Source organism: Canis lupus, chromosome 7, assembly GCF_003254725.2.
Source record: "Canis lupus dingo isolate Sandy chromosome 7, ASM325472v2, whole genome shotgun sequence".
Taxonomy (NCBI): Eukaryota; Metazoa; Chordata; class Mammalia; order Carnivora; family Canidae; genus Canis; species Canis lupus.
In genome coordinates this window covers 57,148,012-57,171,683 of record NC_064249.1, presented here as the reverse complement: position 1 = coordinate 57,171,683, position 23,672 = coordinate 57,148,012, and the positions used below count along the sequence as shown (strand labels likewise).

General features: G+C 39.3%; 1 protein-coding gene across 2 annotated transcripts; it reads left to right on the top strand.

The window, feature by feature from the left end:
• Positions 1–1,040: 1,040 nt before the first annotated feature.
• On the top strand, positions 1,041–22,916 carry MEP1B (meprin A subunit beta). Of its 2 annotated transcripts, XM_035719198.2 has the most exons (15): positions 1,042–1,167; positions 3,138–3,156; positions 3,991–4,041; positions 4,130–4,173; positions 5,223–5,301; positions 8,934–9,051; positions 9,805–9,983; positions 11,850–12,068; positions 12,701–12,853; positions 14,187–14,402; positions 16,382–16,825; positions 18,323–18,502; positions 19,705–19,831; positions 20,469–20,673; positions 22,744–22,916. In XM_035719198.2, exons 1-15 carry the CDS (start codon positions 1,105–1,107, stop codon positions 22,756–22,758), a joined length of 2,112 nt encoding a protein of 703 aa, XP_035575091.2. In that variant the 5' UTR covers positions 1,042–1,104; the 3' UTR covers positions 22,759–22,916. The 2 variants fall into 2 exon arrangements, with proteins under 2 accessions (XP_048967904.1, XP_035575091.2); XM_049111947.1 differs by lacking the exon at positions 20,469–20,673 and having other exon boundaries at positions 1,041–1,167.
• The last annotated feature ends 756 nt before the right edge of the window (positions 22,917–23,672 follow it).

Sequence of the window (23,672 nt, the reverse complement as noted above, 5' to 3'; positions counted from 1 at the left end):
TCTTGTCTCAAAGGAGTTATTCTCTTCCTCTGAAGACATGCTTTCTTTTGTAGAGAGTGTTCTTGTCTCCTTGTAGCACTAGATGGGATACAGGCCTATTTGATTTTGGATCCCACAACCTGTCTGCAGGATCCCAGAGAGCAACTGATTGCTCAGTTGATTCCAACTGATTGGAATTGATTCTACCTACCATTTTTAACTTTTCCCTTGAACACTTAATCATACCCTCAAAGGGTGGGAATGACTTGCTTGAATTCACAAAGAGCATCCTCCCGTGTGTCTCTACCACATGTCTTTCCATGTCCTTTCTATGAGAGCAAAGTGGGGCAAAGACCAATCCTGAGTGGGGAAAACTGGTGTCTCAAAAACATAACGACTGCATCACACTTAAGTTGAGAGTGGAATCATAGGAACACAGAAAGTTGTCTTTAAAGAGAAGTTATCCTGAGAAAAGAAGGACAAAGAGAAAGAATTGAGAGTTGGGTCAAGAGCATGAGTTTATCAAAAAACCAATGACCATTCCTAGACTTTTTACCCTCCATCTTGAGTTTGCTTGATGAGAATTTTCAAGAATGAGATATGTTGCTATTTTGCTATTTTACATCTAATTATCAAATATGTCAGATTTCTAGTATATAAGGGGATTTTGTAACTCCATGAATTTTTTATTAACTGAAGGAATGATAAAAAGCCATGGACATAATGAATATATGAAAGCAGCACAGGGTTAGATGGGCAGGAGGAGCTTCACAGATGTTACTGTTTGGAAGACTGAGATTAAAAATTAATTTGAAATTTTCTTTTAGTCTAGTGTCCATTAATAATCCTGGGGGCAAGGATGTATATATTATAACAGGTTTCAGCTAGGCACTTGGATACTGAACGTTGACATGAAAAAAAAAAAAAAAAGCCAACCAATTACTCTGCAGAGCCGTGTTCAGGATATTGGACTTTAACTCTTTGATTGTAGGTATTACTACTGTAGCGAGCTGACCTGCACAAGGGATCATTGAGATCAAAGGCTAGAAGTTATGATGTTTGCCCTTAAAAAGTAAATGCTACTCTGACTTTCATAGTTTGCAACTTTCAACTGGAAGTGATAACATGGATTCATGGTATCTGCCTTGGTTTCTGTTCTCTGCTGTTCTCCACATGGTTCCTGGCTTGGTAAGGAAAACAATGTTCAGAAAATGATTGGAAAGATTGGGGGCTGATTGCCTATCTGTTCATTTCTTGTTTTTTTAGGAATTTGAAAATGTTAATGAAATGAGGTTTCTTTTGGGCCAGCAGGGGCAGGCAGGGGAATACGGAGTGAGAAGAAGCCCGCTCAGGGAAAGAGTCAGGGACATTGACATAAAGTTATATATTTTTTTTCATTTTCATTTTTGTGTAATGAGTTTTCTTTTGGTAACATGGAAAATGTGAAATTTGACAGCCATTCCATTTTTACTGCTGAGTAAAATGCGTATTGCTGTTATGGTGACATAAGACATGAATGGAGTGAATGATGAATGTCATAGGCGAAGCAAACACAGTTTGGTAGCGTGGGATTTCTCATCCGCTTCTTTGTCAGTTTGGACCAATCTTGCTACAGTGACAGGTAGTTTGTACCATAGGGCAACTCAGAGTTTTAAGTGAAGTTTCAAATACCCAGGGGAAAAACTTTAGTTGCCATTTTATTTTATTTTATTTTAGTTGCCATTTTAAAGTAAGTTATTATATTGAGTTGATATTCTGTAAGTGGTAGCTACAGCACTGAGAACAAGGGATACCATTTAAGACACATCAAAATTGGGCAGCCTGGGGGGCTCAGTGGTTTAGTGCCACCTTTAGCTCAGGGTGTGATTCTGGGGACCCAGGATCAAGTCACACATTGGGTTCCCTGCATGGTGCCTGCTTCTTCCTCTGCCTGTGTCTCTGCCCCTCTCTCTCTGTGTCTCTCATGAATAAATAAATAAAATTTTAAAAAGACACATTAAAATTGCATTTATGCACAAATACTTTTCCAGTAGGAAATGCATTAGCATTTCTCTGTGAACGTGCCTTATGTATGGCTAATGTGTGAGACAAATAAGGCACTTCTTAATATCAAAAAGAAGGGTAAATTCTCCAACCAGTTCATTCCTACCACTTGCCAAACTATCCATATGGTTCTGGATTTAGATATGTAAACCATATTAACCTATTTTACAGATAATCTGAGTTCAGAAAGGTGAACTGATTTCCTGTGAGTTGATGGAACCAAGGATATAACCCAGACCTACTGCCTGTCAGTCCCATGAGCTTTCTCACTTGGACTTCACTAAGACATTTCTCAGGCTTACTCATGTTTCTCTCTGTTGGGCATATATTCTGGGTTTTTCATTTGGTCCCTTGTAGAGAACCTTAGAACTCAGAAGTTTGTTGTTTTCTTTTCTTTTTTTTTAAGATTGTATTTATTTATTCATGAGAGACACAGAGAGAGGGGCAGAGACACAGGCAGAGGAGAAGCAGGATCCCTGAGGGGAGCTCAATGCAGGACTCGATCCCAGGACCCAGGGATAATGCTCTGAGTCCAAGGCAGATGCTCAACCACTGAGCCACCCAAGGCATCCCAGATATTTGTTGTTTTCCTTAAATTCTTTAATTGCAAAGTATATCTATTGATTTTTTTCTTAAACATTTGGTATCATTGTTGAAAGCAGAGTCTTGAGAAAAATGTGAAAGTAAAATATGATTAATGAGGTCTTCGATAAAACTTCTTTAGAAGGGGTTGTGATAAATCACAATAATATTTCAACTATGGGGATAAATTATTAGGTTTTCCAAACATCGCTCCATGAATCCTTTAGAGAATTATGCTTAAAGTGAATGCTTATCTGAGGGATGATTGAAAAGAAGACAATTGGTTTCTTGTTTCTTTCACCTTCACATTCATATCACGGCCAATTTCATTTTTTTTTTATATATGAAGTAAAAGACCCTTTGGTCAAAAGTTAGTTTAGACTCCAAATTAGCTCTCTTGGATGTAAGCCAGAAAGTAATCCATAATATTAATTTTAAAAAACCTCATAAATTGCTAGATATAAATTGTAATGAAGAAGATCATTTATGTCACGGACATCATAATAATGCCGTTTTTTCTGTTTGTTTCTCAGCCAGCTCGAGAAAACTTTGGTGAGTCTATTTTGAGTTTTTGTTCTAAGTTATAGTAGGAGAAAGTTATGTGGATAATAAAACAACAAAACAGAAGCACTTAGGACACCTTTAATGTAATCACAATGCATAATTGCATATGCATAATTCTATAACTGCTTTGAGTTTTAATCAAGCACTGCCTTTTTTTGACTTATTGAGAAATGTTTCATTGTTTCTGTCCCAGGATTACAAATACCCAGCAAAAAATAAATGGTAATAGAGGAAAGTCTAAACAGTAACAGACACAAGACAACCCATCAATGCTTTCTATTATCACTTTTGCTATTTTGTATCAACTCAGATAGACCTGATATCCCTCCTATTATGTTGTACACTTAGAGATTTGGCCATATTTTCTACTCCTTTGCAACTTAAAAGAGTAATTCAAATTTAAATTAGGAGTTTTGCTTGAGAGTTCCAAGGTATTATGTTACTAGTAAGAGATATATTGGACAGATTGGACTGGGCTGACCAAATTTAAACATTTGCTTCCCATTTAATTTAATCATCTAGTCTAGTCTTTAAAATTAAGTTTAATATTATGCACAACAACCAATTTCTTATTCCTGAAGTCATTTGACATTCAAGAGACATGGATAGGACAAGAGCATATAAGTAGAGGCCCCTTAGCTCCAAGACTGGCTCATGAGAGGTTTTCGATCAATCAATCAATCAACCAATGAATATTGAATCAGATACTGGTGGTCACTTACCAGAAACAAAAGAACCTTACTTACTTTTAATTTGGTAATTGATGAAGATTGTTTTCTTTCATAAACATAATGTTTAATGTGTTTTTCTTTGTTCCTTTAGTTAAAGATGTAGATGGTGGAATTGATCAAGATATATTTGATATTAATGAAGGTTTGTGGATTTTTTTTTTTACATTTTTTTTATTAAGTGGAGAGTTTGAATCCAGTTTGCTAATATGGATTTTTATCTTCCCTCTTAGATTTGGGACTGGATCTTTTTGAAGGAGACATCAGACTTGATGGAGTGAGTTGAAACAAAACAAAGAAGAATCTTCTGTTAATTAGTGCAAATCAAAATAGAGAGTATCTGATTGGACAGCATGAGCTTTGTTAAGCCCAACTGTTTGTAGGGGAGAAGAGTCATGGTGACAGATTTATTCAATAAATACATTATGCTCTAGGGGACTCCCATAATAGTGTTTCATCGTCCATTCCTCAGATTTTTGTGTGGTTAAAGCCACCATCACTCACCATGTATGCTATGGTCTTATTGACCTGATTGATTTTCATTGTTGGAACAATAAGATGTTTTCATTTTTAAATAGAACCTCATGGATTTAATCTAGTTGAAGCAAAATTCAACTGAATTTGTAAACATCATCAATGAATCAGACTTTTTGCCATAAAAGATAGATTTTGTGACTTCTAGCCTGACAGCTAAAAATAGTGTTGCCAAGTAAAGACACACATAGCAAAATGGTCTTCTAAACAGGTAATGATACCATTTTGCTTCCTGGCTTGAAAATCTTCAACAGGACGGCTCAGTTGGTTGAATGTCTTCTTTCTGCTCAGGTCATGATTTTGGGGTCCTGGAATTGAGCCCTGTGTCAGGCTCCCTGTTCAGCGGGGAGTCTGCTTTTCCTTCTCCCTCTGTTCCCTGTATCTTGCTCTCTTTCTATCAAATAAATAGATGAAATCTTAAAAAAAAAAAAAAAAAGGAAGAAAGAAACTCTTCAACAGCTTTCTAGTGCCTGTAGCATAATATGCAAATTTATCCACAGCTTTCAAGACCTTATGTAATCTAACTCCTGCCTATCTGTCCTCCTCTCTTATAATTTTTCTCCTGATTCATTAGGCTACTGGCCTCAAAACAGATTTAGAACATACCAAGGCAAGTGTTATTCCCATCTCAGAATCAGAGCAACCTTCCTCCACTACTATTAAATATATCCTGCTTAAATTTATTCATTTGCTTACATTTTAAATTTCATTTATTTCTAGATTAACTATTCATTGTTTTGTAAGTTTTTGCCTGATTCATTTAATTGACCCTTCATATTTATTTTTTGACAGGCACAAGATAGAAATTCTATCATTGGAGAAGAATACAGATGGCCTCATACCATTCCGTATGTCCTAGAAGATAGCTTGGGTTAGTATATACCTCGGAGTATCTATAACTGATGTATGTTCCTGACGGAATATAATCACAATATTTTCAAGGGTAGGCTCATAAGGTCCTTAAGGGTTTGTTTGTTGCTTTATGGGGCCATGAACATTTACTTATAAAAATAAACAAAATGAACAATGAAGAGGACCAAAATGATTTTTTTCTGAAATATTTGCTGAATTCTGACCAAGAACTAGATTAATGCAGCCAGCATTTATGGAGAGCCTATTCTGTATTGGATGCTGGCTACATAAAGTCAGGGAACTAACCTTTATTTAAAAGCAGTGGTTTCCCATATCAAATTTTACATATGAGTTAAAAACATGAGACAAAGCTTTAGGAACTGGCATTGTTTTATCAACATTTTATTTTGCCAAGTCAGGAACTTATCTAACGACAAGAACCCACTATCTTTATCATCATCTTTTCATAATATAAAGAATGTTTCAATACTAAAAAGTCAGATGAATCCAATACAAAACAAAGGACAGCTTTTCTATAGAAGATATTTATGTGTAACTGGAAACTGTAAACATTTTATTTGAGAGTTCTCATTTTATTTACCAGTTACCAGAATTACTTTGGGAATTGTTGTTTGGAAAACTTTTCTTAAAGTTCATACATTTCAGTGGAGATTCAGATATACCAAAGGATAATTATAATAGAATGGAGTAAACATTTTGCTTAATGATATATTCAAAAGCTAAGGGAGCACATTGGAGGGGCATTGAACTCAACCTAGAAATAAAGGCATATGCATCAAGAAGTCCATGGCACTGTGCAGCAGGGCTGCCATGAAAGTTATGCAAGTTGTACACAATATATAGGTACCTGGGAGTTGGGGGGAGGGAAGTGGGACTGGAATCAAGTTTGAATTTTGTTCACCAAGAGGCATTTTGTTACTTTGCATGAAGTGCTATTTACCTATATGCCACATCAACACTTGTAGTATCTGCCCAGATAAGGTGCTTCTTTGTAATTCACAGAAAGGCCTCAAATGGGCCAGTACAGCCTCTGATGGCAAGGGAAGGGTATGCTCTAGGAAGGGTGCTCTTGGAAGATGCAAAGGCATGGGTAAAGGAGAAAACCCTTAACTGTGATTCAGACTGGAAGTGGAGAGTTAATGAGGTTGAACAGGTAGGCAGGATCTAGATTGGGAAGACTTGGGTGTTTCCCATGTTAAAGAACTTGGTGTTCTTTAATGGTGATGTGGAACTTGCAGCAGTTTTAATGTGGATGTGAGATTGTGATCATGCTATTTGCAGTGTAGAAGATGTATCATTAGTGGGGCAAAAAGAAAGTAAGGAATTCCATTAGGAGCCTACAGAAGAAGTTAAGGAAAAGACTGAGAGTTTCTGAGCCAGGACTCTCTCAGTGAGGATAGATGAGAATGGACAATTCTGAGGGAGACTTAGGAGACAGTTGTTAGATTTGGCGATAGACTACAAGAGGTCAAGTTGTTAGATTTGGCAATAGACCTCCAAAAAGTCTAGGTAAAGAGATGCTGGTGCCCAGAATTCAGTCTCAGGCAACTGGGTGGATGGTAGTGCCTATAACAAGAATAGGGAATGTCTTCAAGAGGGTGGGATAGAAAAGTGTGGTGCAAATCAGCATTTGGCATGCAGAGTTTGAAATGTATTAGGCCCAATGTGGTGGAGAGATCATATAAAGTGTTGGTGTATGGTCTAGTCATTCAAGATAGAGAGATATTTGGGTGTTATTAGGCTGTGGGAGACAGTTGAAGCTACAGGTAGAGATAAGCACCTCACACAATGCCCTGCATATAACGGGTACTCCTTAGATAGTTGGGTCTTACTGAGTGGCCCAAGAAGATTGTATTGAGGGAAAAGATTGCCAAGATTAGAATTCAGCTTGGGAGAACAATTTTTTGGAATTGATATAGATGGAAGATCTGATAGAAGTTATTGAGGAGGGAGACCTGACCAGAAACAGTTAAAAAACCAAGAGTACACAGAAAAAGCCAAGAAAAAATTAAAAAATAAAAATGAAAAAATTAATTGATAAACATATATGAATCAAACATGTTAGGTAAAAAATTCAACCCAAATCTTACCATCCAGACTGTGTACATTTTTACATGGGCTTAACTATAGTATTTTAAATTTTTTTAAGTTGTTTTGTTTTATTTTTTTATTTTATTTATTTATTTTAAAGTAAGCTCTACACCCAATGTGGTGCTGAACTCATGACCCTGAGATTAAGAGCCACACGCTCTACCAACTGAGACATTCAGGCAACCCTGTTTAAATTTTTTGACCACCTTTTTCATTTAATATTACAGCTTATTATTTTGTGTTAGTTTTACAATGTAATTAAACTTCAAATCTTTATAGGTCATTTTTTTTATTCCTCTGATTTTGATTCTTTTTTACTTAGAAAATAATCCCTCTGTTTAATATTGTAGCATTGAACTTCCTCTCTATGCTCAAAGTGAGAAGAGTATTTCCTCACATTTTTGATATTTAGATCATCTTCAAATAACTCCAAAGAAATCACTAAGCAAGGCCACTCCTACAGGTCGCAAAAGGAAATACCTATGAAGGGTTAGTACATAGCTATAAAGAGTTCATTGGGAGTGATTTCTGGCTTTCCAGAAATATGTTAACCATTTTAAATTACCAACATACTAAATTCTGCTTTAGTCTTTTCACTTACGCTTCAAGTGTTATCTGCAGTTTGATGCAGCTCCCCTGAAAGGGGTAACACTTCAGCTGCTTTCCTTTTCCTGGATGTCTTTGTTGCTTTCATGCCTCTGCCTTATTTGAGTTCTGCATCTATCCAGCCTGTTAGCATCACTCTTAATTCTGAAGCAGTGGTTCTTAACTCTAATTTAGGCCCTGAACTAGGCTCAAGAAGCTCATGAACAGTATCCCCAGGAAATGCACTTTGCAGATACAGGTATAGGCAGATATAGATATAGATATAGATAGATTATATAGATGATATAAATACAGATATAGATACTTCACATACAATTTCACCATATTCATGACTCTCCCGTCTCGAGGTCCTCAAATTAAAAGCTCTGCTGTGGGGCTTTAAATCCATACTATAGTTTCTCAGATGAAGCATGTGACAGTGAGTGTTCATTTTGGCTGCCTGAGATCTGAGGTATATGTTCTTTGAGTTAAAGAAATGTCTTTTCTGTTGTTCTATAATGTACTCTGTAAAGGTCCTGGAGAAATAAAAATGGGGCAGAATCAGGGATTTTTTAAAAAGATTTTATTTATTTATTCATTAGAGACACAGAAAGAGAGGCAGAGACATAGACGGAGGCAGAAGCAAGCTCCTTGCAGGGAGCCTGATGTGGGACTTGATTCCCCCGACCCTGGGATCACGCCCTGAGCAGAAGGCAGATGCTCAACGGCTGAGCCACCCAGGTGTCCCAGAATCAGGGATCTGAAGAATAACAAAATACTTACATATGATACTGAATTTGTACTGAATACTAAATTTGGTAAAACTAAAACACTACATATTCATGAAGGGATTGATTCATGATAAATAATATATTGCATAGCCTGTTCCCATGGTGAATCATTCAATGGTGACAATTTTAATAAGTGTATTTTTTGTTGGTTTTCTTCCTTCAGAAATGAATGCCAGGGGAGTTATCCTTAATGCATTTGAACGCTATCGCCTAAAAACATGCATTGACTTCAAGCCTTGGACTGGAGAAGCTAACTATATATCAGTGTTCAAGGGCAGTGGGTAAGGTGGAGAGTTTGTCTTCTAGGGTTTCAAAAGAGAACCTTGTGGCTGTGGCCTATCATAGCAATTGCCCTAGGCCTTGACCTTGAGGTGGGTGGGGTCTTCCTTAGCTGTTTGTTGGAGAGTAAAAGACAAACTGTGTTTAGTTCCTCTAGCCATAAAGATCATATTTTCAGACATGCAACCAGACCACCCATATTAAAACAAGGTGGGTGGGATTCATGCCATCCATCCCATGCCTTAGTGAACTTCAGCCATTTGTAGCTTACATACCCCTTATTTCCCTGTTTCAGTAAAACATGTGTGTGCATGCGTGTGTGTTTGTGTATATGCATGTGTATTTCAAGTGACTACACTTACTACCTGAGTTAAACTGGCAGTGTTATTTACCTGGAGCTCAGCAATTCTGCATGGTTGCTCAACCTATAAAACCGTATTATTGGTCATCAACATATCAAGGACAATGTGGAAAAACTTAGAAATTTCCAGAAAAAAATCACAAGTAGGTTGATTGAGGGATGACTTGCTCATCCCTGTGTGATATTTGATGCCAGGGCCAGATCTCCAAAAGTCGTCTGGTCTGTGAGGTTTTTCATCCCTCGCCAGGGTTGTGAGAGAAATGCAGTGTCCTGATATGAGTGAAGGATCTAAGTGGGTAACCGAGTGGGGCGGGCACTGGGCATTTTTGCCCTAAGACCTCAGCCTGCATCATGAGAACCCCTCAATCCCTGTCTCTCTAAACTCTCCTGTAAGCTGCTGGTCTTCAGTGGGAAACAGGCACATGGGGAAGCAAGAACTTTCCATCGGGACCAACTGTGACAGAATAGCAACGGTTCAACACGAGTTCCTCCACGCACTGGGATTCTGGCATGAGCAGTCTCGTTCTGATCGGGATGACTATGTCAGGATAATGTGGGACAGAATTCAGTCAGGTATATTTCTTTTGTTCTGCTTTGGTTAAAAATGGAATTTCTGGGCAGCCCGGGTGGCTCAGCCATTTAGCGCCGCCTTCAGCCCAGGGCCTGATCCTGGAGACCCAGGATCGAGTCCCATGTCCGGCTCCCTGCATGGAGCCTGCTTCTCCCTCTGCCTGTGTCTCTGCCTCTCTCTCTCTCTCTCTCTCTCTCTCTCTCTCCTTCTTGTAAATAAATAAAATCTTAAAAAAAAAAAACAACTGAATTTCTAAGCACATGCCCCCTTCTGATGACTGTTCATAATGGAAAAGCTGATGTCTTGATGTTTTACCTCACTCAGCCCTGACTCAATATGGGTTGAGATGCCTGAAGGTTGTGGGGCACTCGTGTCCTAGAGCCCTGGTATGTTGGAGCCGGTTGGGATCTAAGAAAGTAATATTTCCCAAAGTACTTTTTATAGGATGTTGTCCCATGATATGTTCCCAGAGAGATCTGTAGTCCAATTAGTTTGGGAAATCCTAGGTTCCAGTAAATTCAACTTGAGTTATTGACACTGCTTTACTGTTCAGTCTTTTTAAAAAATATTTTATTTAAATTCAATTTGCCAACATATAGTATAACACCCAGTTCTCATCCCATCAAGTGCCCTCCTTAGTGCCCATCACCTAGTTACTCCATCCACCCACCCACTGTCCAGAGTCTTTATTAGATTAACATACATTTACAGATTTTATTTCCTAAAGTGACTTGATCATGGTCTTTTTTGGGGGACAGGAGGTATTTGTGTTTGTTACTCCATGGGAAACACTGTGGTAGTTGAACAGCTCAAACTTTTTGGAACTTTGTGTTCCAAGCCAGAAAAGCCTTAACATAGTACGACTAAGGCTCATGTTGCCCGCAGAGACACTTAGTTTCCCATCGGGCCTGCCTACAAAGGGTATAGTGGAGGGAGTGGCACTGCTGTCATATGAGGCATTATGGGGTCTGTTCTGTAGTTAGACCCCTGATATCACAACTTTTACAATCACAGCTCAGTGATATTGATTGTCTGGTGATCCCAACTCGGGTAAGGCCCAGCAGTGGACTAAGAGATTTCTAGGGCAAGAGAAGTGTTTAGTTTTCATTTATCATCTCACTCTTTAAGGTTCCCCAGGTCTTATCTGAGTAGAAACCCTCTCCCTGGATTTGATAACGCATCTGTAAGCTTTGGAAATCTGATCCACCTTACTGTTTCCACAAAGTCATCCCACTTTGGGTTGCAATCAGTTGCTCATTAATATGATGCCGAGCAACTAGATATCTTCTCTAAATCTATTTACATAGGGGTGCCTGGGTTGCTCAGTCAGTTAGGCGTCTGCCTTTGGCTCAGGTCATGATTCTGGAGTCCTGGGATTGAGCCCCGTATCGGGCTCCCTGCTCAGTGAGGAGTCTGCTTCTCCGTATACTCTTCCCTCTGCTCATGTCTCTCTCTCTTTCACTCACTCTCTCTCTCAAATAAGTAAATAAAGTCTTAAAAAAATAAATGTACTTGCATATTGTATTGCATACATATTCCAGTAACCATGAAATCCCTGACTATGTCAGTTCCTTCTGGCGATTTCTGTCTGTGATATCAATCCCAGGTCACCTTCCCATCACATCTCTCAAAGTCCTCCTCCCTCCATCTTCATCTGCTTTGGGTGCTCTCACTTTCCCATTAACACCTGCTAATAACCCTGGCTGTCTTCATAACATCTTTTAGAATCTACCTTTCTATTACCAGTTCTTGGAGCCTCACACTGTGTGCTAATGTCCAGCCTTGGGTGGTAATGGAAACTTAGAATAAGGTAAGCTAAATTTTGTCAACATCAAGTAATTAAAAATCTTTTCACATTTATCGTGTAGGCAGAGAACACAATTTTAACACTTACGATGACCAAGTATCAGACTCCTTGAATGTTCCCTATGATTATACTTCAGTGATGCACTACAGTAAGACTGCTTTCCAAAATGGAACGGAACCAACGATCGTAACAAGAATCTCAGACTTCATGGATGTGATCGGCCAACGAATGGATTTCAGTGACTATGATCTCTTAAAGCTGAATCGACTGTATAACTGCAGTATGTGACAGGTTCTTTGATATGCCTTCTGTGTCTCTGCCATGTAGGAAAAAATTATTCACTGTGCCATTTTGCTGTGCATTGCTGGCTTTTCTGAAACTATGGTTTGATAAATGTTTGATAACTGTTTGATAATTATGGTTTTATAGTTGAAGTTTGATATTTAAAAAAAAAAAAATCTCACAAGTGCACCCAAATCTCAATCCACAACTTGGAAGCAGTATTTTTCTTCTCAGAAGTTTTGATCTTCATATTAAAAATAAATTGGGCCCTATAGTGACATGCCCCATGTAGATTTTTAAGTGAGGAGCCATCATACAAATGGGATCAAATAATCTGTGTTGCAGTTGAATAATCTGGATAACTAGAGGAGTGTAGACTTCAGTTCCTATAAATTAGATGATTAAAGAAAGGCATCTTGGGGGCAGACAGCTTGTTCAAATACAGAGTTAATTAATCTTTTGGTTTTGCAGATATCAAGAGGTCTTCAAGCCACTATGCCCCAGAATCAGCAGGGTGTCCCTTTTAAAGCCATCCTGGCATTCCTAGTACTTCTGTGACAAATCAGTTTTTATTACTTAGATTATCATATTGTAGGAGTGTCAATAATTTTTTTTTTTTTGCTTTTATAGCCACTTCCCTGAGCTTTATGGACTCATGCAATTTTGAACTGGAAAATGTGTGTGGTATGATTCAAAGTTCAGGTGATAATACTGATTGGCAGTGGGTTTCCCGGGTTCCCAGGGGCCCAGAGAGCGATCACTCCAACATGGGCCAGTGCAAAGGTAACAAGAGTGAGATGCTTCGATTTTATACTTGGTGACTCCAGCATTTTCCTTTGCTATGAAAGATGGGATTTTATCTCTAATTTTTATCAGAATTATTGATGATAACCCATGTGGTAGCTACTGAGGAAACAGTTCTGTGCCTTCGAAGGACATGGTTCGTTTCTCTGCTTTTACTCTCTGACTTTTCTCATCTTTCTATGAGTCAGAGCTGGGCTCTGGGAAGCCTCTTCCTGCGTGTGCCCACAGCAGGAAGGTACTGAATCTCCTGGAAGGATTCTTATCCACAGGGTAGTGGGGTTGTTTTCTGAGAGCTTACAAGATACAAGAGATTTTCTAGGGAACACCACAAGGCTGTGAATTCATCAGATTCGGAATTTCAGCTGGTTGTGATTACACGCTCCTGTTATAAAAATCCTGAAAATAAAGGGACAAAGTACAATTTATTTAATTTTATTCACATGACTATCCTTTTCCATCATCATTTTGTGTTAAATTAAGTAGTCATTTATTTGGCTACAAGTACTCCATTTTTATTTATTTGCTCATTCCTGGCATCAAAGATGTAAAACTAGACTTCAGAACTCAGGGTCACTGCATGCCAGCTCAGCTGGTGTAGGCAGTGTTTGAGGTCCCTAACAGCAAAGAGTGCTTTTCCTTTTCTTTTTTCTTTCCTGGAGCCTGGGGTTTGGGGGAAGATAGGTGTTAAGGGTACAGACTTGCAACGAGTAGTAAATAAGTCCCGGAGATCTGATGCACAGTGTAGTGAACACAGACAGCGATAATTGTATTCTAACCGCTAAACTCACTGAGAGATGAGAATTTAATCATTCCTACCACAAAAAAGAAGTGATAACTATGTGACATGCTAGAGGTTGCTAATTATTGCTACAGGGCGATCGTATTACAATACATAAATGTAATCAAAGTGATATGTTGCACATCTTAGATTTACACAATGCTATAGGTCAAATATGTGTCAATAAAATGCCATTTTCTTTACAAAGGCAGATTTGGGTAGTGGATAGTGGTCCTCCATAGGCCAGAAGGAAGGAGGAATGAAAGGAGGGAGGGAGAACATGAGAGACAGACAGAGAGAGACACAGAGAGAGACTAGACCAAAAAGGTGATACTTTTTCTGATTTTGAAAGCTAGAGTAAGGAAAAGTGACTGAGAGTCTCTTTTATAAACAGCCTGTTCCTGGAACTGGACTCAACCGTCCAACCCAGTGCTGTCTATACAGTGTGTACTAAGTGGAACTCTTGTGCCCACAAGACATGCGTTCCTAGGGCTGGTGTCTGTTTTGTCAATTTTGCTTTTGTTTTCTTGACAGGTTCTGGCTTCTTCATGCATTTCGACAGTAGCTCTGTAAGTGTGGGGGCCACGGCCATGCTGGAAAGTAGAACGTTATACCCTAAAAGAGGATTTCAGTGCTTGCAGTTTTATTTATATAACAGTGGAAGTGAAAATGACCAACTGAACATCTACACCAGGGAGTACACTGCAGACCTCGTGAATGGTACTTTGACACTCGTGGAAGAAATAAAAGGTACAATATCAACATTCTCATTGCCTCGGTTCAGAGTGAGGCAACCTTAACTCTTTTAAGTCTCTGGCACTGAGGAGATCAGTTCTTGGCAAGGGATGAAAATACCAGCGAGGAGTGGTGGTGCGGTGGGTTGAGCATCTGGCTCTGGGTTTTTGGTTCAGGTCATGGTTTCATGGGTGGGGGGATGGAGCCTACACTGGGCTCCACGCTCCACGAGGAGTCTGCCGGAGAGTCTCTCTCTGCCCCTCCCCTCCCTCTCTCCCTCTCCCTCAAATAAATCAATCTTTAAAAAATACAAGGAAAACTAGCTTAGGCAAAATGGGAAGTTACTGGTTCAATGTGAAGAGATTGTGGAATGGACGAAGGAGGACCTGGCGTCAGGCAGGACGGGGCCTGTCCCTGAACATGGCTGGGGACCTCCCGCGTTGGCTCAGATGGGCTTTGTCCACAAAACTGGACCTTTGGATATTTCACTTCCCAGCTGACATTTCTGACAAATGTGCCATCTGACTGGAAAAGGGAGTCTTCCTCTAATTTTTAGCTTAAAAAAAAAAAAAAGTCCCAGTGAAGAATTCTAATTGTTAGGATTTGGATTAAGTGCAACTTCGAGAGCAATTCTGAGTGGAGAGAGGGCAACAGTCCATCCCTCTCATGTGTCGGAGAGGTGGGGCATGTTGATTGACTATAAAAGAAGGTGGTTAAGACACTTCCCTCGGGAAGGGAGGGGCTGTGGGCCGACTATGTTACTGTCTGCTCCATGTATTGACCCCTTGGTTTGAATGAATTGAGTAAAATCGATCTACATTATGCTATATGTCATACCATTTTCTTCCCATAAACAATAGTACAAAAGGTATATAAGAGACTTGCTTAGGGGTCCAGAATTTAAACGGATAGTAGTGACAATAATGAAGTGGAAGTTCTCATGAAAGATTTTTGTTCAATCCAGAGTTTATCCATGTATAATAGTATTTTTCCATGATTTGGATATTTCTAACTTATTTTCACATAATTGTGTTTCACATTAAGTGCCAATGTATTGAAGTTTTAAGTCGTTGTTTTAACTACTCGTTTGACATGAATTCCTAAGCTGCTCTCTACCTGGGGGATTCTGATATTTTTAAAATGCATTGCTTCTTATTTGAGTATGTGATATAAGAAAATAAGACAGGATAACAGAGCCTGCACTGCTAGCTAGGAGCAGGGCATGTTGGTGAAAGAGGGAGTATGGGATGGGGAGAAAGATGATGGTATCAAATATTAGATAAATATGTATAATGTTGAGTCACTAGTAAATGATCTAAGGAGTAAGTTGTAAATGTGGGCTTTCTGGGGTTTGGTGGATTCCTGTTTAATACTATCAAAACTTTGATTGAAAATTTTGCATGTGAAGAGAGTATTTTTTTTTAAGATTTTATTTATTTATTCATGAGAGACACACACAGAGAGGTGGAGACACAGGCAGAGGGAGAAGCAGGCTTCCTGCATAGAGCCCAATGCAGGACCCCATCCCAGAATTCCGGGATCACACCTTGAACCAAAGGCAGATGCTCAACTGCTGAGCCATCCAGGCGTCCCAGTGAAGGAAGTATTTCAATCAAACTATAAATGAGGCTTTGGCTGAGTATCACAGGAATCGATATTTAACTAACATAGAATAGGAGGTAACTCATATACAGGGCATGCAGTACTCATAAGTTAGATGTTGTCATTTGGTCACCCTTCACTGGGAAAGGATGACCTATCTGAGGAACAAGTAAATAAGCATCCAAATATTCCAGATAGCATTTTGACACCACAGAGATTCCTTGAAGGTAATGGGTCTGGGCTGGAGAAATGAGAAAGTTACTCTGCGGACCTGTAGGAATCAATAGCTCTAGGATTATCATTTGTCCTATGAAGGTTAAAAACTCTAATGTTGATTTGCACTTGATTCCTGGTCCTTTGTTTGAGTTGAAATAATAATGTCTCTTTTGCAGATATACCCATTGGGAGCTGGCAACTTTACCATGTAACATTGAAAGTGACCAACAAATTTAGAGTGGTGTTTGGAGGAGTCAGAGGCGCTGGTGCATCATTGGGTGGCCTGTCTATTGATGACATCAATCTCTCAGAGACACAGTGCCCTCATCATATCTGGCATATAAAGAATTTTACACAGTATATTGGCAGCTCAAGTGGAACTCTATATAGCCCACCATTTTATTCTTCTAAAGGTTATGCCTTTCAGATTCACTTGAATCTAAGCCATTCGACTAATGCAGGAATATATTTCCACTTGATCTCTGGAGCCAATGATGATCAATTACAATGGCCATGTCCTTGGCAACAAGCCACGATGACACTCTTGGATCAAAATCCTGACATTCGACAGCGTATGTCCAACCAGCGGAGTGTAACTACAGACCCATTTATGACCACTGGTTCGTGACTCATTTTCTTTATTGCTAATACATGATCATTGCTCTAGGGGGAGAAGGATGATTTGGGAATGAGAAACTGCATGGGCAGGTACCTTTAGGGAATATTGAACCCCAAATTTTAGGAATAGAAGATATGGAGGGGAAGGGCTTCAGCAATTGTGGACAGAGTCCCCCAGGCAGGACACTGTCAGGAATGTGAGTTAGGACTGTCTCTGAAAAATAGAGGAGATACTGTTTATTCCTGGCAATTGACCATATCTGAATTCCCAGTTGTTCAAGGAGTATTGGTTTTAGAGTCTGGCATGCCTGGGTTCAAATCCAAGATTTGCTTCTCATTAGCTATGTTGAGCAAATAGTCTTTTGGGACCCCAGTGTCCCCAGCCATAAAACTGAGGCAGTAATAATAACCAGCTCCTTGCCACCAGGGCTGTAAAACACACTTCAGCTCTTGTAGAAGGGGATGGTTCCTGATGAGAAGGAAGACATTGAGCAGGTGCTCTGGAGTGTTGGGAAGGCTCTGAGAAGGAATTAATACTTTTTATTAAAGAGTTCTGGAGAACTCACCAATGGTGACATCACTCCTCATATTCCCAGTCTCAAAAAAGGAACACCCCCCCGCCACCAAAACTATCACGTTTCTAATTTTAATAATCCTTTGCCCTCTAGTAACCTAATAAAAATGAAATTATGGCAAGGTGAATATCATTGCCAAATTTGAATTCTACATATGAAAAAAATGGACCTGACACAGGAAAATAAAAATTACTAATCTGATAGAAAAAAGAAATATTCACAAACAGGATTGTAGGGATTTGATGTACAGAATTTTTTCACTTTTTCCCCTGAAACATATTTCCGTGAATGACATTGAAAATGGCCCAAAGTTGAGTGGGTCATCACCTTTTCCCAGAAGCAGTGCTTCTCGCTGTCTTCTATTCCTGAAGGACTTTGCTCTGGCAGGTGAACAATTCAGCTAATGAGATGAACTGCTCTATGTTTTTAAAAAAACTCTGTTAGGGCACCCAGCTGGCTCAGTCATTAGAGCATGTGACTCTTGATCTCAGAATCGTGAGTTTGATCCCCATGTTGTAGAGATTACTTTAAAAATAAAAGAAAGTCTCAGAAACGTATTGATTTAACTTAGTTAAAAGGACTATATATGACTCAAGGCAACTAAAAAATGATTTTAAGGAGCAGGGGAGTTTCTATACTGACTAGACTAGTCCCTGTTGGTGTGATACCCCACCTAAGCAACTTTTGATATCTCTCCACACAAAGCCCAGAATGTAGTCTTCCTTGCCAGGCAATCTCATTTTCTTTAGGACAGTATAAATGAACAAGCTTCAGTGACTTGCCAGAGAATACATCACAGGTCAATAGCATCATTTAATTATTTTGAGCTCTATCCTAATTGTGTTTCACATTGCCTGTTCTTTCCTACCACCAAAAGCTATGATGATGCTAAACACAATCCATTAATATAAATTGCTTTTTCAGATAATGGAAACTATTTTTGGGACAGACCTTCCAAAGTGGGAGAAGTGGCTTTTTTCCCTAATGGTACTCAGTTTAGAAGAGGTAGAGGCTATGGAACCAGTGCCTTTATAACCCACACGAGGCTGAAAAGCAGAGACTTTATAAAAGGAGGTGATGTATATATCCTACTGACAGTGGAAGGTATGTCAGTAAAAATAGTTTTATACCAGATATTTTTGTTGTTGTGGCCATTGATTATTTACTGTGTTCTTCTGGGTTCTGTTTTTAGGTATAGGAGCAAATAGGCACGAGGTTTTTTTTGTTTTTTTTTTTCTTTTTGGTATGAATCATTAACAATATGGAAATAACTTAAATAAAAACAGTGACCATTCTAGGATGCATAACTAAATTACCACCACATGGAGCCATGGAAAATTTAGGCCAGAATCTTCTTCAGAAACAAGTGGAAGTATAGTTATCATACCCTAGGATTCTACTTAGGATTCCAGAAATAGAAATATCACACAAGCACATGAAATTAAACTGGACAGGGACTGTATTTATTGTGTTTTTCAAATATATATACATATGAGCACACAAGCACGCATAGATATATTTTTATGTATCATATATAAGCACACACACATATGTTTTGTCAGTAGTAGCATTAATCTCTTGCCTTTTAAAATTTCTTACCCATGGCAGCTAATAAATACATTTTCCAAGAATACTGGTACTTTCTATGTTTTACGTGGCATAATTTTAACTCATTTACTATGAAAGACCCACTTACATCTCAGTAAATCAGAATCTTGTTTGTGATGAAAGGGGTGCAATTAAAACCTGTGACATTTTTATGTCAGTGTCAATTAGAGTAAATCTAGATAATATTTCTTGGAAAAAATTATTCGAGAATAACTTTGTCGAGGGAAAAATCATTTTCTGTAGCAGAGAAAAAGTCATATATTCATCAATTCAGTTCAACTCTGTTTAGAAGAGAAGCAACAGAAAACACTGCAGAGAATAGAGCCCTGGTTGTTATGGGGACCTGGTAGCTTGTGTCAAATATCCACTGACTTGCTCCCTCCCCAGCAAGAGACCTGTGACCTTGGGCAAACCTATCAGCTTCCTTGCATTTCTGTGCCTTGGTATCCAAGTGTCCATCCCTTCAGGGTGGTTATAAGGGTTTGGGTCCCTTGTAGCTCAGGCAACGCAGGCCCAGGCAAGCCTGTGGCTCAGTTGACAGCCCCACAAGCTGGTCTTGCTTCCATTTGCATCTAGATTTTGACTTATTAATTATTTTACTGCCTGTGAAACTTAAGCATCTATATTAAAATTTAAAGATCAAATGCTTATTAACATCAAACTGATTTCCATCCATGTTCTCCCTCTGTCCTCCTTAGACATATCCCACCTTAATTCCACACAAGTTCAGCCAACCCCAACCTCTAACACCATTGACCTTTGCACAAACTTCAAATGTGAAAATGACGGCATCTGCATTGTCCAAAATGGCAAACCCGAGTGCAGGTAAGGGGTCACTTGGACGAGATCTCCCCATTCTCTTGTTAGAATTTTTACCATTTCTGCAATGTAGGATAAAACACTGATACCTTCTATGATTGAAATTAGTTGGTTCTCATCTCAAAGCCATTCTTGGGATACTTATTTTTTGCTTGCCATTTGGGGCTTTGGACAGCCACAGGAACAATAAATATATTTATGAAGAAATAGTACATTATATTGTAATTGCCTGAAAAAATCGTCATCAGTTATACGCCTTATTAAGTCCTCACATGAGTCTGGTTGTGGTGATGTGTCACTGTCCCCATTTTCTAGATGGAGCTAGTTCTTAGAAGTTCTGAGATGAGCTTAGCCAAAGGGGTTCAGGGGGGAGGTAGAGGGGCTGAGACGTGAGAACTGTATGTTCTCTGTTACCTACACTATCTTCTTTATCCATCTTGGACCACAGTGGAAAGCACCAGATGAGCGGTGATTCCATTTCTTTTCCACGGGGCCTTGCCTGGCCTCCTGGAGCTAGTCTAACTGCTCTCCTCTGGTTGAATTCCATATGTCAATGACCCAAATGTTGAACCACACCTTTGGTGGTGAAGATTTTCAGACTGAAATTTCAACTTGTAACCCTGGGTCACATTCTGATGTGCAGGTGTCTGTCAGGAGAAGACTGGTGGTACATGGGAGAGAGGTGTGAGAGGAGGGGCTCCACCCAGGACACCATTGTCATTGCCGCATCTTCTACTGCGGCTGTGTTTGCCGTGATGCTGATAGTCACCCTCGTCAGTGTCTATTGTGTCAGAAAGAGATATCGTAGTAGAACAAGTTCAAATACAGCAGATATGACTCTGGAAAATGTAAGTTGAGTCTGATATTTGGTTATTCAAAAGCTATGGATATGGATTAAATCATATGAAGAAGAATTAGGACTTTCTTCTGTACTTAAAAAAGACTCTCTATTTTCTCTGCTGGATAGCAGCTTTAAACCATGAGTTCCTGTTGCCTTCACCATAGGTCAGCAGTTCGTAAATTGGAGTCCACAAAGGCTTTGGGGAGGGAGTTTATATCCTCCTGGAATTGTATGGTTGTACATTTTTTTCTGGGGTGAGGGTCTGTGACCCTTCTGAAAGGCAAAGCTGATTTTGCCTTGAAGTCCTAACTTTCCTAGAAGAGGGGACCGGTGAGCTATGTTTTTGCTCTCAAGGTCCTGTGGGGGTGTTTGAGCTCAGGCTTGTAGGAAGGGGGTGCCGGGTTGTTGGAGGCTTTTCCATTAAAAAAGGTTCCAATCCATTCTGGCTTCATGTGCAGTAACTAACTCTAAGGGAAGATGTTCAAGTAGAGGGTTTAAAGTCTTGCCTCAGAAGGCCCCTAAAATGGCAATAGATTCTAGAGAGTCTTAGATTAGCTTCCTGGAAGAAAGGGCTCCTGGGAGCACAGAGAACAGAGTAAGGGAAGTTGAACAGGGCAGAGGGTAAGGGTACATGGCACACAGGGCTGCTCTACAGAGCTGGGATGGTGACCTGAATTTAGGCCAGGGGGCCAGACCAATGTACTCCCCACATCAATAGCCATTGGATTAGGGTTGTCCCCTGGGAGGGAGTGGACAGTTGGGCAAGGCAGCACCTTCGAGGCAGGGGCATGTCCTGCACAAAAGCCTTCATTCTGAGGGGCAGGAGAAAACAGGGCACCCCAGCACCCACTACGTATGCAGTAGTGGAGCACACGGGCTCACATTCTCACACACAAAAGAGCCCAAGGAAAATGACATAAAATCTGAACATTGTTTAAAAGTAAAGTTATAAAATTCTTCTAGTTCTATTTCATTCAAAATAGAGTATCTGAAAATTACTAACAAAACTGAAGAAAAAAACGTGCACAATGAGGATATCTCTAAAACAAGAAATACTGCAATTAGCTAAATCAAGAGCATATTTTCTCTTAAGAGAAATGGTTAAGACATACTATATTTTACAATTAAGATTGTTTGAAGTGGACAATTGGTATTGAGACACGAAATATGTTTATGAAGTTAGTCAAAAGGTGGACAATGCTAATGAACAAAACACTGGTATCACATTTCCTCAACAACACAAAGTGTATACAGCTCATGATAAAGCAATGGCTCAGTTACTTCACAAGCTTATCGGAAAAGTACTTAAAATGTATACAGGTGTTTTGTTGTTTGTTTAAAAAAAAACAACACAGGTATTTCCAGCTTATTTTATGACTCAAAACAAAAGGGACAGATCAGCCAATGACCTAGTAGGGCACCCTGATGGAAGCTGTACCTGCAGGCATGGGACTCTGGGCCAGTAGAGATGCACTTGAGGGTTGGAGTCATGATTAGGGAAGAGAGGACGCATTAGCTGGTAAACAGGACTGCCAGATTATTCTTCTGGAAACTGAAAATATAAGCGCTATTAAGAAAAGGGCTGACTTATGAGGCAAATATTGGGAGGAGTTAAAAAAAAAGAAGAGAGGGAAAGAAGGAAGTTAAATCAAGAAAAGGGGAGAATTTTCAGAGTATCTGAGACATAGTAGGGCCATTAAGTACACACACACACACACCCCTAACCACCATATTCCCAATAACAAGAAAACTTATATTTTCCTCAGTCTAGACATTTCTACAGTTAATTCACTGATCACAGAACCTGTAGATCTAGTTTAGGTCTTAAATCAGAATGCCCTTCTTTCTGAGGCTGCAATGTGTGCTTGTCTTAATGTTTTAGCATCTGAATTACGCTAGCCAGACAGGCCAGTGCATCTTCCTGGGGACCTGGCTGGGGCAGCCCACCAGCTGGGAGGGATGCCAGGAGCCTGTTGATGACACTTCATTTAAAAATTAGACTGCTTCATTGTGATTCATTTAAATGATAGTTTTTAAATTTAGAAATTAAATCATCAATTGTTCTTTCCCCTTTTAGGAGCACGCATTTTGAAGATGAACTCAACAATATGGCAAGCAGATGAAATTAAAAAGGATTCTTCATCATGGATTTCACCTAAAATATATTACAACGTCCTTGTTCTTCTATAAATGGATCTTCTCTGCAAATAGCTGGATATACTATAAATCATTATTTTGGTAAAAGTCTAATGGTGAAATGTTTGTGCTTTTGTTTTTTGGGAGGGGAAGCAATTCAGGCTCCTTGAGAAGTATAATTGTCCTATAAAAAGGAGCACAACAACTAGAGAGAGCTTAGGGGGGCCAAGTGCAGTGGCCTCACAAGTGATTGCCTAGGAACCCACTGGAAATACCCAGTGGACTGATCTACACGCAAGCTCACCATTTCCATGTTGTCCTGTCCCATTCGAGGGACAGGCAGCAGGACAGCTCCCTTTCCCTCCGGGAACGTGTGCCCCTCCTGCCAAAGCTGGCCACTTCCTTGTTTTCTTACATAGACTCTTCAGAACGTGAGCTTGACTTAGAATTTGTTTCAACATGCAACTGTGATCAACAAGAAAACTTTTATCTCCTAGAACAGTGGTTCTCCAAGTTCTGGGTCACAGGAGCCTTTACATTCTTTATGTAATTTATTAATCATTCTTTATGTATTCATCAATCATTAGTACATAATAAGCCCAATGTTTACAAGCATAAATCATACTCGTATGAAAAAAATAACTGTTTTTCAAAACAAGAAAATTTAGCAAAAGGAGGGGTAGTGTTTTACACTTTTTTTGCAAATCTCCAGTGCCTGGCTTAATAGAAAAACAGCTGAATTCTCACATATGTACCTACATTCAGTCTGTTGCAATATGTTATTTTCATTGAAGGATATAAAGCAATTCTAGCCTCACACAGGTATGTAGTTGGAAAACAGAGGTGTATTTAAATAGCTTTGCAGGTAAT